We start from the raw sequence: 14,331 nt of genomic DNA on the forward strand, positions 1-14,331 counted from the left end.
TGGCCTTGGCGTGTCTGTGAGCTCGAATGGTTCACGACCCGGCCTACATGCAGTACATGCGCTCGTTCCTGCTATTCCACTGACTGCAGCTCATGGGGCACTGGTGCACAGAGTTCGCGGAGCTGCGCGAGTCCGGCGTCCAGCAATCCCCCTTCCTCATCCAAGGCGCGACCGCTGGCTGAGCCGCAACCCGGGACATGTGAAGCTGTGCAACGACCTGCTGAGCAACAACCCGACCAGGGACCTGATCAGTGTGCTCTGCTCCACGGTGCACACGCTAGATAGTGAGCGTCCACTTCTCGAGCGTCGGTGTGCCCACGCATCGCGAGTTGCTCCGCAAATGCGAAGCAGCGATCGCCAGCGCGAGTATGCCACGTGCCTGGTCGACAAGTGTCCCAGCTTATGCCCATCTGCCAACCAGCTCTTCTCGAACCTGAGTACGCGACGTGCCCCATCTGTCAACCAGCTTTTCTCAAACCTGAGTACGCGACGTGCCTGGTCGACAGATGTCCCAGCTTATGCCCATCTGTCAACCAGCTCTTCTCGAACCTTAGTACGCGACGTGCCTGGTCGACAGGTGTCCCAGCTTATGCCCATCTGTCAACCAGCTCTTATCGAACCTGAGTACGCGACGTGCCCCATCTGTCAACCAGCTCTTTTCGAACCTGAGTACGCGACGTGCCTGGTCGACAGGTGTCCCAGCTTATGCCCATCTGTCAACCGGCTCTTCTCGAACCCGAGCACGCAACGTGCCCCATCTGTCAGCCAGCTCTTCTCGAACCTGAGTACGCGACGTGCCTGGTCGACAGGTGTCCCAGCTTATGCCCATCTGTCAACCAGCTCTTCTCGAACCTGAGTACGCGACGTGCCCCATCTGTCAACCAGCTCTTCTCGAACCTGAGTACGCGATGTGCCTGGTCGACAGGTGTCCCAGCTTATGCCCATCTGTCAACCAGCTCTTCTCGAACCTGAGTACGCGACGTGCCTGGTCGACAGGTGTCCCAGCTTATGCCCGTCTGTCAACCAGCTCTTCTCCCGAGTACACGACGTGGCCCATCGGCAACCAGCTCTTCTCGAACCTGAGTACGCGACGTGCCTGGTCGACAGGTGTGCCAGCTTATGCCCATCTGTCAACCAGCTCTCTCGAACCTGCGTTACCTTCGGAGCTTTCTGAACCGTGAACAGCTGAACTACAAGTCGTGCACGGGAGTCGCTGGTAACCATGACTTCGTTTTTGGTTTTTCCCCATGGAACTATTTCCTGTGGGTCATCAACTTCAAGCAACGAGAAGTTTGGTTCACAAAGGCTGGTACTGGCGTGTCTGCGTCGACGCACAAACGCATGCTTACCGTCGTATCTACCCCTTTTCATTTGAATTCCGGGCTAACATTTTATGTAGGTTATCACTGACCTTTGTTTTAAACTATATTCAGTTATGCTTCAAAACTGCGCCCCCGCACGACGCCTTGCAGATATATTGACCAATCGAAAAAACGGATTGCGAAACAACTTAAAATGGAAATAGCGGCTACCTGTGTACAGAAGGAGGTTCGATGATCACCTTGAGTCGAACGCGCCACTGCTCCACGCTTTCTACTTCTCACAGTTCGGAGGTGCGTGGTGACAAAGGGCGCAATAAATAGACTTTGTTTCATGTTTATGTGTAATAATGAATAAAAAATTAGACCATCTCCCGCTAAAGGGGACCATGAGGCGATGCGAAGCCGGAGCACTTGCACGATCGCGTTCCGTTGGCGTTCGTTGGGCATGCTACCGACCTCGGACATGCTACCGACCTCGCGTCGTGGAAGGCGAAGAGGAACACTACGCGGGTCCTGTCTTCCCTCTAGCCTGGCCGTTAATTCTCACAGGGCGAGCGGGGAACGCGATCGACAGGTGCGCGAGAGGAGGGCAGCGTACGAGAGGAGAGAGAGGGGGAGGGGACGCGCTGGCGCTCATCGCGGCGTTGCGCAGGAGAGAATTTCGGCATGTCGAGCCCGCATTTCAGAGGAGTCAACCGACGCAAGCGCTGGACTGAACGCGCGCAGCGCTCTACCCGCTTTATATTCACACTTGAAGGAGAGGAGACTAGAGGAGGAGAATAACGCATGCACCGCGAGAGCAGAAGCGAGAACGCAGGAGAAGCGCAAGCAGGTGCTGGGAGAGAAGTGGAGAGAGAGCGCGCAGCTGTTAAAGAGAGGTAAGGAGGAGAGTTGCGCATGCGTACTGTGAGTGCGGACGCCAACGCCGCGGGACATACCCCCGAGCAAGAGATGCTTCGCATCTAAAACATTTTTATCAGTGCATTCTCAGGTCATGGGAGCATCCCGAAGGACCACCTGTTTTACAAGGCATACAAGATAGTGACTGAAGCAGCTGCTGGATGCATGCCACTGAATAGAGGTATGAGAGAATTCTATAAATTCACAAAATCAGCAGGTAAAGAAGCTGTGCTCACAAAATACTTCATTCAGTACGAGCAGAGCCACACAGGCATAGTAACAAATTTAATATAAAATTAACTAGAAAAACTCCACGCGGAACACGCAGGAAAGTAGCAGGAAAAGCAGGACGAGGGGCCTTTCTATGGTCAGCAATTGTTGCAACCTGCTACTGTCGTTCAACCAGCTCTTTTTGAACAACTCGTACCTTTGGAGCCCTCCGGGTCATTGCTTGGTGATCTATGGCAAGTCGTGCATGGGCAGTACGGCCAACAGCTGCTTCCAACCTTCGGATTTCTTATTACGATGGGGATTACTGCAGGTAATCAATATGGAGCTCCGCCAATTCAGTCCAGAACATTTGGCCTTGGCGCGTCTGCGAGGGCAGGTGGTTTCGCGTCCCATCCAACATGCAGCACAGGCACTCGTTTCGACCTGTCCACACGGCGCACCACTGCTTGCAGATTGCGGTACTGTGGGAATCTCGCATCTCGCAAAAGCACTTCCTCTTATGGAACACCTTCCGGCTGAGTTGCAACCTAGGGCACACCAAGCTGTGGCAATACTTGCTGTACGACAACCCGCCGAGAGACCTTATCGACACGCTCCGCACCATGCACGGTAACCACCCACGCTCGATTTGCTGGAGATCGTGAGCGTGTGATTCTAGAGCGTCGGTGTGCCCGTGCATTGCAAGCTGCTCTACAAGTGTGAAACAGCGACCGTCAGCGCGAGAACGTCACGTGCCTATTCGACGAGTGCCCCAGCTTATGCGCGCCGGCCAACCAGGTCTTCTTGAACCTCTGTTACCTTCAGGGCATTTGGAGCCATTGCTAAATGAACAATGGCAAATCGTGCCCGAGCAGCGCGGTCGACGGCTGCTTGCTGTTAGTGGAGCTCTTATTAAGGAAGGAATTGCTGCACGTCATCAATTTAGAGCTCCACGAAGTTGGCCCCAGGACGGGTGGCCTTGGAATCTTTGCTTGCATGCGCGGTTCTCGTCGCGATCCTATACACACAGCGCACACACTCGTTCGTGCTTGTTCGCTTGCTGTTCATGGAGCATCACTGCATAGAGATCGTAGAGCGGTGCAAGTCGCGTATCTCACAAAACCGCTTCCTCTTACGGGACCGTTTCTGGCTTAGTGGTAGTGTGTGGCACATAGGCGGAGAGTACGGGGGGGCCGGGGGGATCGCCCCCCCCCCCCGGACTGCTTCATGGGGGGCAGAGCCCCCCCTGGCGCCGGCCCAGGATATTTTTTAAGAGCTTGGCTTAGGTCCCGGTCCACTGACAACGGAGTGTTGGGCGTCATATGTCTGGCAGCTGTTTCACAGCGGGATGTTTATGACCGCTTCGTTTTCATTTCAGGCTTTTATAATTCGGATCATGGGCCAGTGACAAGTAAAAACTTCCGTAGGAAAATGTCCCTACAACGAATTTGTATGTGCAGAATACGTTGTTTGATGAACAACTGAAGCTATGACAAGTTATAAAGTCTTAAATTGCTTTGCGAGTGGTTTTCAGAACAGAAAACTATTACTGAGAATACAAAGCAATCCCGACACAGTAAAAAAAAGTAAAAGAAGTGTATTTTCTTGGTTGTCTACAAATGGGTACCCTTCGACATGCCTGCCTATAAAAGTGCCGAGAAAAGATGGTACGCATTTTTTATTTTTCAGAAAAGGGTTTTACTACCATTTCGGCGACCGAAGAGCAACTGAAATACTCGTCCAGAAAACAACATTTGGCGGAAAAATTTGTAACTTCAGCTTCGCACAAGGTGTACTGGTAGCAAATAGCATTTTCTACCTTCTGAGAATTATTTTTGGCCATCTTAAATTGATTTCACCGGCATAATTAAAGCTTCCTGTGCCACCATTAGCCTACTCTCTCCTGTCTGGTGCATGTTTTAACAAAGTAAAGCATGTCACTAAAAAAATTCGGCAGATCCCACGCATTGTGGGAATCGATTTTATGCAATGCAGTCAGCGAGTAGCGTATGCGGTCTTTTTCGCCTTGAGCCAAGCATTGTAAAATGGATCGACGTCTTTGTGTAGATTGAAAAATAAATCTGGAGTCTCCCACTACAGAACTTCGTAATGATATCGCGGTGTTGGCACCTAGAGACTAAATATATATTAAATTATTTAATTTGGAAGTAGTGACTCTCTCCACCCCCCTTTCTCTCTCTCTCTCTCTCTCTTTATATATATATATATATATATATATATATATATATATATATATATATATATATATATATATATGGGGAGAGTGAGAGAGAAATGTGGAAAAGCAAGGCGGTCCCCCGCCCCCTCCGGGAAAATGAAAACTCTCCGCCTATGGTGTGGTACCCAGTACCTTCTGGACGACTGCCTGCACAGTGACCTGATGGAAGCGCTTCGCTACATGGTGGCCACATTAGACAAACTGGAGATCTTCATCGTGCGCTTCTCGAGCGTCATTGTGCACATATTGTGCAATCTATTCAGCAACGTCGAAGGCTTCAGCAGGTACTTATTCATCAATAACTAGATCAACATGCCCGTAAGTAGGGCCCTTATGCACCACTTTGCCGTGAACAACGGTCTGATCAAAGATCAACTTCTATTTCGTCGCGACGATCGGCGCCTGCTATACCCTGGGCTACTTAATAGCTCGTCGTGGGCCTCTGGGCGACGAACGACACTCGGACCGCTGAGCGAGATTGTGGCGCAGTTCACTGCGCTGACGAACGGTACATACCGCCCTAGGCGTTCGATGTCGATGATTTAGATTTGAAATATACTAGAGTTCGGGACCTCTCGAGGCTGCATAGCATGAGATTGAAGCCAAAAAGACTGACGGTTATGTTCATTGCTTATTTTCTTATTTGAAACACGAGCTGCGTAATATTTGACGTCACACAATGACTTCCCAAGCACCTTGGATTAGACTATATCTAATCTAGAACTCCGGCGTCCCATTAAAATGTTCTTGATGATTATGTTCAGAAGAAAAACAGATATTAAAGCACAGTAATCTGCTCGTCTAAGTCGGGCAAGCTTTTCTTTTAATATTCTTTCATTACACTACCGCCAGTTAAGGTAGACATCTTCACTTTGTAGCGTCGCATGTACCTTATTCGGTGTATAGAGTTTCCTAGACTTTGGAACATGCATTCTGAGGTCCCCTAAATACGCATGTGGGCGGAAGGCGTTCCCTACCTCTTCAACTCCAGGTGGCATATAGCCGAAGGGAACGGTTCTGGGAGCTGGATGTTATTTAGGTTTTGATAGTACATCATGTCTTGATGGAAAATAGCCAAAGGAGCTGTCGCGGCTCGAAGTGGTCGGTGTGAACGTCTCTTATCTGCTACGAGGGTTTGAAAAGTAGTACTGTCCTCTGTGTTTATTCTTATACTCTTCCTTCAAGCCAGCGTACGCTTAGCACTGCGGCCGCCAGAGCAAGCAGCGTCCGTCCGCGGTGAAACAAACTTGGAGGACGCTTGAGCTTCGCCTTCAAGAGTAGAATGCGACAGCATAATCTGGCCCCGTTCGCATCGCCTTCTCAACTGCTAGCCTCGCTTCGCTTCTCGGTGGACACCTCAACCGGTGCCACAAGGACAGCAACGCCTGTGCGCGTAACATTGGCCGTTTCAACCATCCTAGAATGCATACAGCAACTACAGTGGCGAAGTGTGCCATAATTCTTCCTTTTGCGGATTGGCGAAGTACCCACTACGCATCCGTAAGGCAACATGCGCACCTGCGCCGCTGCATACTTTGTTAATGCTGCTGCTGCTGATGATGATGATTATGACTAAGCGCTTTGTAATGGGTGGGCCTTTAAACCACCAACTCGTTGCGCAATGCACCTGTTTTGACGCCTGGTGCGGTTCTACGCTTCTGCTGCCTCACTTCTTGACATTCGTGTAGGGTTTTTTTATTTCTTTTTCGAAACAGCTTCAAGCGCTGGCATGGCACTGTGGTAGAACATCTGCTTGTCACGCAGAAAACCTGGGTTAGCCTCCCACTCGAGCCGAAGATTTTTTATTTATTTATTTGCATCTGTCTCGATTTTTCACTTACGGACAACGCCGATTTTCTGCTCGCAACCAACGACGCCGACACCGGAATTTCCGCGAAACGACCTCTTTAACGCTATCGTGCGTTAATATTTTCGTCCGGACAGACAAGTGCTGGCTGCTCAGTTGTTTGCGTGGGTAGCCTATACTTCATCGTACGTGAGTAGGACCGCATTCATATTGCCACGCCCGCTTCTTGTTTTATTTTGATGTATTCGGGTTTGACCCGCAAGGGCGGTTAGCAACGCTCGACGCTAACCGCGCCGCAGTGTTCGAGAACCTTCGCGATTGTAGTAGATCATTTTGTTAAGATTGCGCACATGACGCGAATAGTCTAGATTATTCCAGAGCTTGCGCGAACACCAGTGATAAGGCCGGAAAGTTCGATGCATGATGTGTAAAAGACGGCGCGTCCCAGCGACCATCAGATTATCGAAGGCCGACGCTTTGTTCGCCGCTATCAGTATACAACGTGTCTTGCTTGCAGTTTCACTTTACGTTTTCCGTCCACAAGTTCGGCCAAATAAAGAATTACGCATTTCCAAGTTCTCCTGGAGTCTTCTTCACCGTCACGACCACGTGACAATATACTCCATAGGTATCTACTTCCGTGAGTTTCGAGCACGTGGCACCTAACAGTTGAAGCGTTTTAACTTTTTTGTTTGTGGTCATACGGCACGAAGAACTTTATTTAAAGATCCGGAGAAGTGCCACCCCTTAGGGTGACACCGCGGGCCGCTCCCACGTCACGTGGGGACAGTTAGACCTAGCCCAACCGCCGCATCGCAGGCTCTCTGGACAGCCCAAACTTGATGCTGATATTCCGAATCCTTGAGGGCCGAGCTCCATTTCTGCTCTGTGAGGAAGCTTATCCCTTATCCCCACGTAACAAGGGGTACCGCCAAAGCATGTGCTCTAAATCGCACGTTCCACTGCAGCCAGGGCATTGCGAGCTGTAGTCACTTGAGAATAGACAGTGCACGAAAGCGAGATTCGGATAAGAATTAGTTTGTAACATCTTAAGGGTCATCGCCTGTGGTCTCGTGAGCTTTTTGTGTGGTGGAGGAAATACTCTTCTTTCCAGATAAAAATGCTTTGTGAATTCATTAAATCTGAATAAAGTGTCTCGGAACTCCTGAACCCTGCTCTGTGACAAGGCTTCCCCTCCCTCGCGGAGAGTTAGTACACGCGCTTGGGAGTGGGCGATGTCGTTGAGGTTGGTGAGCGAGTCCAAATTTTGACCTAGGTGTGCCGGGAACCAAATGATTGTGTGCATAGTTATGGTCCTGTTCTTAAGGATGTCATGTGCCTCTTTCGCTATGGAGCCCGAGACAAACGCCCTGACTGCCGATCTAGAATCCGAGTAGATTTGCGTCCTCTTATCATCCAAGAGTGCCAAATCAATAGCAACCTGCTCCGCTTTAGAAGAGGTGGTCCCAGTCAGGGAGGCCGACGAGAATATTTCACCTCTATTATCTATTGCGACCGCGGCATAGTGAGATGAGCGACCATATTGTGCCGCATCTACGAAGCGGACCGATTGAGGATCATCCTTGATCTTCTTCAGGATCGCTATCGCTCTCGCTCTACGCCTTCCCTCATTGTGCTGCGGATGCATATTGCGAGGGATCGGTGCGACAAGAATATTTTCTCTTTGCTCCTCGATGATTGGATGGCTTCTCTCCTCTACCAACACTGGATTGAGGCCCAAAATGGCTAAGATTCTTCTCCCTGCGAAAGAGCAGGATAGTCGAGCAAGCTGGGCTGATTCTTGTGCTTCGATGATTTCATTCAGCGTATTGCGCACGCTTAATTGACTGAGGCGTTCTGTGCTAGCCGTCTTTGGAATGCCTAGCACCTTTTTGATGCTTTTCCGAATGAGGGTGTTAAGCTTCTTTTTCTCGAAGTTGTGCCAGGTGTGCATGGCCGCTACGTAGATGATGTGGCTCATGAGGAGGGCATGGAAAATCCGGAGTAAATTGTCTTCTTTCAGGCCTCCTCTTCTATTAGACACCCGAGTAATGAGTCTGATGACCATTTCCGTTTTCTTGGTAATCCTATCTAACGTAAGCCTATTGGATTCGATAACCATGCCCAACATGCGTATGGACTCGACTCTAGGAATGAGGTTTCCATCACGTGTGGTTAGCCTGATATCGACATCTGCGAGTGGCTTCCATCCCCTGGGCTTGGGACCTCGTCTGATTGGTCTATAAATGAGTAACTCGGACTTACTGGGGGAACATTTTAGTCCCGTGTTTTCCAGGTATGACTCAACCTCATTGACTGCCGATTGGAGACTCGCCTCGACATCTCCTTCACATCCCTTGGTGCACCATATAGTTATGTCATCTGCATAGATTGTGTGACTAACACTGTTTGTGGTCATGGATTTTTTTTAGTCGCCATAATATACCAAACGCTTTCCAAGGTACATAACTGCGTTATTCACTAAGGGTTTTCTTTGTTTGCTTTTTGGGACTCAATGAATTACAACTAGTTCTCACTATTAGAATTAGGGTAGCTGAATGTCTTGTTTGTTCCAGCAAGATGCTTGCGCCAGAAGTGCTGTCGCATCGCTTAACTGCAGCGCTAAACGACGTACATTCTCCGTTTTTTTATTTCGCAGATGAATTGGGTGACTACTTCAAGCAACTGCACGCGCTCATAGAGGATTCGTACACCAGCAACGACAACGCATCTGTTATCATGGTATGCCATAGTATGGGGTGCCCAAACCTGCGCTATTTCTTCAGCCGTCAACCTCAACCATGGAAAGACAAATATATTCGGGCCATGGTGACCCTCGGAGGTGCTTGGGGTGGCGCTGTCAAGGCGCTCAAGGCCTATGCTTCGGGTGAGTCGCGAAGCACTTTTTTTTTTTCTCTATGCTGTCGCAACAGCTGTACAGCCATTTTAAAGGCCAACAAAGGTAAATCGTATGTCTAGCGGAGCTCGAACAGCGACACAAAATACAGCAGCCAAAGTCGACTACTTGTTCCACAAAATTCGTAGCTTCGCATTTAGCTATATCCACAACTAGGTAAGTGTTTCTACTATGTACGCTGCGTTTAACAGACTCGATAATCTCCGTGTGTGGGCATAGTGAGCATTTGTTCGAACACCGTTGCGGTCATGATACAGCGGTCACTGTAATAAGCTTTCTTCTCGGCAGCTCGAGTCAGTGACTAAGTACGTCTACTGCAATGCAGCTCTTCATTATAACACCAAGAAACTGCTAGTTGCAGGTAATTAGGTGGTGGGTAGGAGCTAAGAAGTGAACGGAAGCGAGAAAGTTAAATATTTTGAAAAGTATTAGACGAGAGTAATTATAAGAAAGCTAATATTCTTTGGTGCAAACTGGGGATTTACAAGTGGGTAGAAAATTCGATGCTATAATGTTGAATACAATCGGTAATATTGAGAAGGGCTAAATTAAACGCGCGGGGCTCATTACTTACAATCATTCTTACTGACAAATGGGAGTCACGTTTTTTCTTTTTTTTTTGTGGCAGTGATAAGTGGACGGTAGAAGACTAGGCGCGTTGTTTTTTGTACAGCTTTTATTGCGACCCACTGTAGGATCATCTTCTTGTAGAGCGCGCAAGAAGGTTAGATTTGTTTTTTTTTTTTGCAAGATGAGAGCTAAACGGCGAAGAGGAGCTCTGTTTGCGTGGTTGGACCTATAGCGTCTACATTTATTATTATTGGTGGAGGCCTACAACTTTATTATTATTATTATTATTATTATTATTATTATTATTATTATTATTATTATTATTATTATTATTATTATTATTCTTTGCAATGCAGTACCGTGCAGACACGTGTTGTTGGTTAAAACCCGAGTTAGCTCGTCAACTTTTTCACATTGTCGTTACCGTCGAATAGGTGAACAAGAGCATGATGTTGAAGAGATATTTGGTTGGTGCAGTGAAAGTTGAGTCTTCAAAGTTGCGATAATGTGGCAGCGTTAGTGATTGATTTCTCACGTGAAAAGTATGTTCTATTGGAGTGTCAAATGACTAGCACACTTGGCTGCTCAGCGCTTAAGGTTTTCACCGTGCCGCTTTCTTATGTAAGCGCTTAAGCAGTCAGGGACGTCAACCACAGCATCGTTATGGGCGCGCAGGTGAGAATCTGGGTGTGGTGGTGATAAACCCGCTGTCGGTGCGACCCGAGCAACGGTCCACACCCAGCTTGGCCTACATGCTGCCCAACCGGCTGTACTGGAACGAGTCCGAGGTTCTGGTGAAGACGCTCAAACGGAGTTACGGCCTGGCAGACTACGAGGCTTTCTTCAAGGACATCGGCTTCACAGATGGTTACGAAATGTATAAGGACACGAGGTCGTTTATGCTCGACACCACGGCGCCAGGCGTCGAGATCCATTGTCTGCACGGCCGAAACGTCAGCACCATTGAGAGGTATGGCACGCTGAAATGTTGACCTCTGCTTCCTTTTCGTCCTCGTCGTCCTGAAGGCAGGGAGATATGTAGGCTGAACCTAGGCTATTAGTAATCTTAAAGGAGGGAAACAAAAGAATGGCCTAATTGAACGTTCAAATATTGCAACACCATCGTAACTAATATACACCAGCGGATAAAAAGGAAGCAGTAAAAAAAAAAAAACGTTCTCTCAAAATAGGACAAAAAGGGAATAAATCACACATCGAGATGTTCTTGCGAATTAGGTCGATACACTGTATTATATAATAGTATATGAAGTTTCCTAGAATAGATTAAATTTACCAGTCCACGAATTACAGAAGGTCTCGAAAAGCCTGCTGCATATGAAATCGTAAGCATAAGTAGAGTACAACTTGGGTGTCATTATGTGGACTGTCGAAATGTCGACAGTCCACATAATGACACCCAAGTTGAGATAGTTAATTACTACGTTCTGCCGAAATCCTTCAAGGTGGAAGCTTATGTGAGCGAAAAAGCAAGCGTCCACTAAATAGCCTGATCAACTCACAAACAAACGGTCATAGTATAACAAAAGGTTGCCTGGTGATCGAGCTCGCCGCCACTCTACCTTAGAAGTAGTCACTATATCAAATGAGTGAAGTTAGCAGACCGAGGCTGGATTGCTCGACAACTCTGAGAGCCTGCGGGATTCTGCAAGGTTTTCTTTACGCATACCTATTCTTGAAAAAGAAAAGCAAACAGTTTCATTTCAAGTGTAATTCGTACTGTTTTTGCGTGAAAGGCAGCTTGCGGTCACACGCATAATCGAAGGATGTGCTGTAGGTGAACGAAGTTAGTGATGTTGATGTGTGTCAGAAAGCCAGAACGTACGATAGCATTTAAGCGAACCACGCTCAGGATCAAGAGCTTAGACCAGGAGTAAAGCAGGTCTCTCTAGAAGGCTTGAAAGGTTGTGCGGTGTCTCTCCCTGCCGGACTGTCGGTCGCCGTCAATCTGGCTCTGAGGTAGCGCATAACTTACCCCATCTGTCGACTGTATGAATCCAATAGAAAACGAAGCGACAATAGAATGAGTACTACAAATTAAATTTTCGATTGATTCAATGAAAAGACAGAGAAAAAGATAACGTAATGAAAGTGGCTTTCGCCTATTTGGAGTTATCTGTTTTTCCTCCGCATTCCGTGTAATTGTGTAAACAGTCGTCAATCTTTCAGAGTACATGAATCGGAGTGACATCTCAGATGTTCTGTCAGCTTGATTTCGAGGTCTTGAAGTCAGAGGCTTGTTGTGTTGATAGTCCCTTTCAGCATATGAACGTTCACGGCGATAAAATGCTTTTTTCTTTCAGAACTCCGATTTCTGTTAACCCATTCAGCCCATGTCGAAAAAGCTCACCTGATTCCAAGATATATTTACGACTGACAATATATAACCGCAGAGTTTTTTATCTTGAGGTACGCGTTCGCAATGATGTTAATCGTTGCATCACGTAACAGTTAGGCGCGGTCCATATAAGGAATGCGCTTATGCTCGCTGTTGACGACCCTCTAATTCGCGCATGCGCAGGATCGAGTACCACAAGCCTGGTTTTCCGGACATTCAACCTGAGGTGGTGTTCGGCGACGGTGACGGCACCGTGAACATTCGCAGCCTACGGGGCTGCTTGCGCTTCCAGAGCGGTCAGAGCCAACCCGTCTACGAGAAGACCCTCGACAACGTGGAACACATGAGCATACTCTACGACAAGGCCGCCATCGACTACATCAAGGCGCTCGCTTTGGGACCCTGAGGCAACCGAGTGGGGCCCCGACTCAAAGCAGCCAAAGGGGCTATGCGAACCAGTGTTCGGCTGTACGTGCGCAGTGTGACCGCGTCACTGCAATCTCTAAACCCATTTTGGAAGCGAGAGGCCGCGCACTTAGTGTCCCCTGGCGTTTGCCGCGCGATTTCGCTTCACTTCATCAAAGCGCCGCCGTACGCTCTGATGGTGCGCCACCTTCTCGCCTCACTGAAAGCTCGTTTTGTGATCGACTGTTCCCGGCTAGGTTCCAAATACACACGCGATCGCTTCGCTCTCTCATTTCCCTCGTTCTCCTTCCCCCTTTTATATTTTTGCTTCCCTCGTGCTCGGTCATGTCTCGTGAAGGACAGCACTTTCGGCTACACCGTGGACTCTGTGGAGTGGCTCGCGCTCTGGTCAGCTTACGTACACGCGTGGAGCGTGGAACCGGGGCCATTCGCGTGGACTTGTGGAAAACACTTGGATACTTCTCGGATGTGAAGGCGTACAATGGCCATGGCGTGTGCGGCGGGTTTTTCGTGCTGTAGCAGCTCGATGAGTAATTAGGGATGTCGCATCAGTTATTTATGTCATACTATGTCGAAATGCGTGAATTTCACCAAACTGCATGACAGCATGGGAAACCGTTCTGCACGAATGTTGTGTTTCTGATCATCACCTGATGTGGCTTCGTCGAAGACGTTACCACGCACACGCGAGCCTGACTTTTCTTGCGTTGACTAAGCCTATCAAATGGGCATACCAACTTTAATTTCGTTTCAAAAGCACATCGCCATATTAATCACTAAATAACCAAATGTATATGAAAAAGTGTTCAAAACCTTCTCCAGAAACTAATATAAAGTGGACAATCTCACAATGCAATTATATTTAAACAAATTGCTAGTTGTTATGCTCCCATCAGGATATATACTTATGCAAAAAGCGCCTAAGTCACCCACATAACGCCATGTGATTTACAGTGTACTGCGAAGAGATATTCTGCACTTGCTTGTTTTCCTGACTGTAACATCTTAAAGAGAAATATAGTGATGTGCCAACGTTTCCTTAATTGCGATGTTGTGCGTGTTAAACAAATGTGCTATATTTAGTATCCTCCAGTACTGCTGAAGAATGTGTGTCGAATTTTTTTGTGCAGCTGCAACACTAGCGCTAAAAGAGTTCAGTATTTTCTGCCTGAGACGAACAGCTGCGCAGTAGCTATGCGTAGGGTAAAGTGAAAGTTCGAATGCTGACGTCTTGAAGGCTGCCTTTATCGATCTCGTCATATTCCCGATCAATGCGCTCACAATAATATATTACTAAGCAAGGACGGAAGTCATCTGTAAATGAATTACATAAAGTATTAACGCGATAGCGTTAAAGAGCTCGTATCGCAGAAATTCCGCCGTCGGCGTCGGCGCCGTTGGTTGTGAGCGAAAAATCATCGTCTTTTCCGTGACCGAAAAATCGAAAAAGCTGTAAATAAAATCAATTATAAAAATGTTGGGTCCGAGTGATAATCGAACCCAGGCCGTCTGCGTGGCAAGCAGGTGTTCTACCACACAGCCACGCCTCTGCTTGGAGCTGCACTGAAAGTAACTTTCATGCTT

General features: G+C 48.0%; 1 protein-coding gene across 1 annotated transcript in view; it reads left to right on the forward strand.

Moving 5' to 3' along the window:
- Nucleotides 1-13,376, forward strand: part of LOC119404710 (phospholipase A2 group XV) — a 56,782-nt gene extending 43,406 nt beyond the window's left edge. Inside the window, exons 5-7 of the mRNA XM_037671359.2 lie at nt 9,138-9,365; nt 10,641-10,935; nt 12,505-13,376. Coding sequence (XP_037527287.1) covers nt 9,138-9,365; nt 10,641-10,935; nt 12,505-12,727 — 746 coding nt within the window. The 3' untranslated portion in view covers nt 12,728-13,376. The remainder of the gene's footprint in view (nt 1-9,137; nt 9,366-10,640; nt 10,936-12,504) is intronic.
- Nucleotides 13,377-14,331: the final 955 nt, after the last annotated feature.

The sequence above is a fragment of the Rhipicephalus sanguineus genome, chromosome 1 (genome assembly GCF_013339695.2).
Source record: "Rhipicephalus sanguineus isolate Rsan-2018 chromosome 1, BIME_Rsan_1.4, whole genome shotgun sequence".
NCBI classification, from domain to species: domain Eukaryota; kingdom Metazoa; phylum Arthropoda; class Arachnida; order Ixodida; family Ixodidae; genus Rhipicephalus; species Rhipicephalus sanguineus.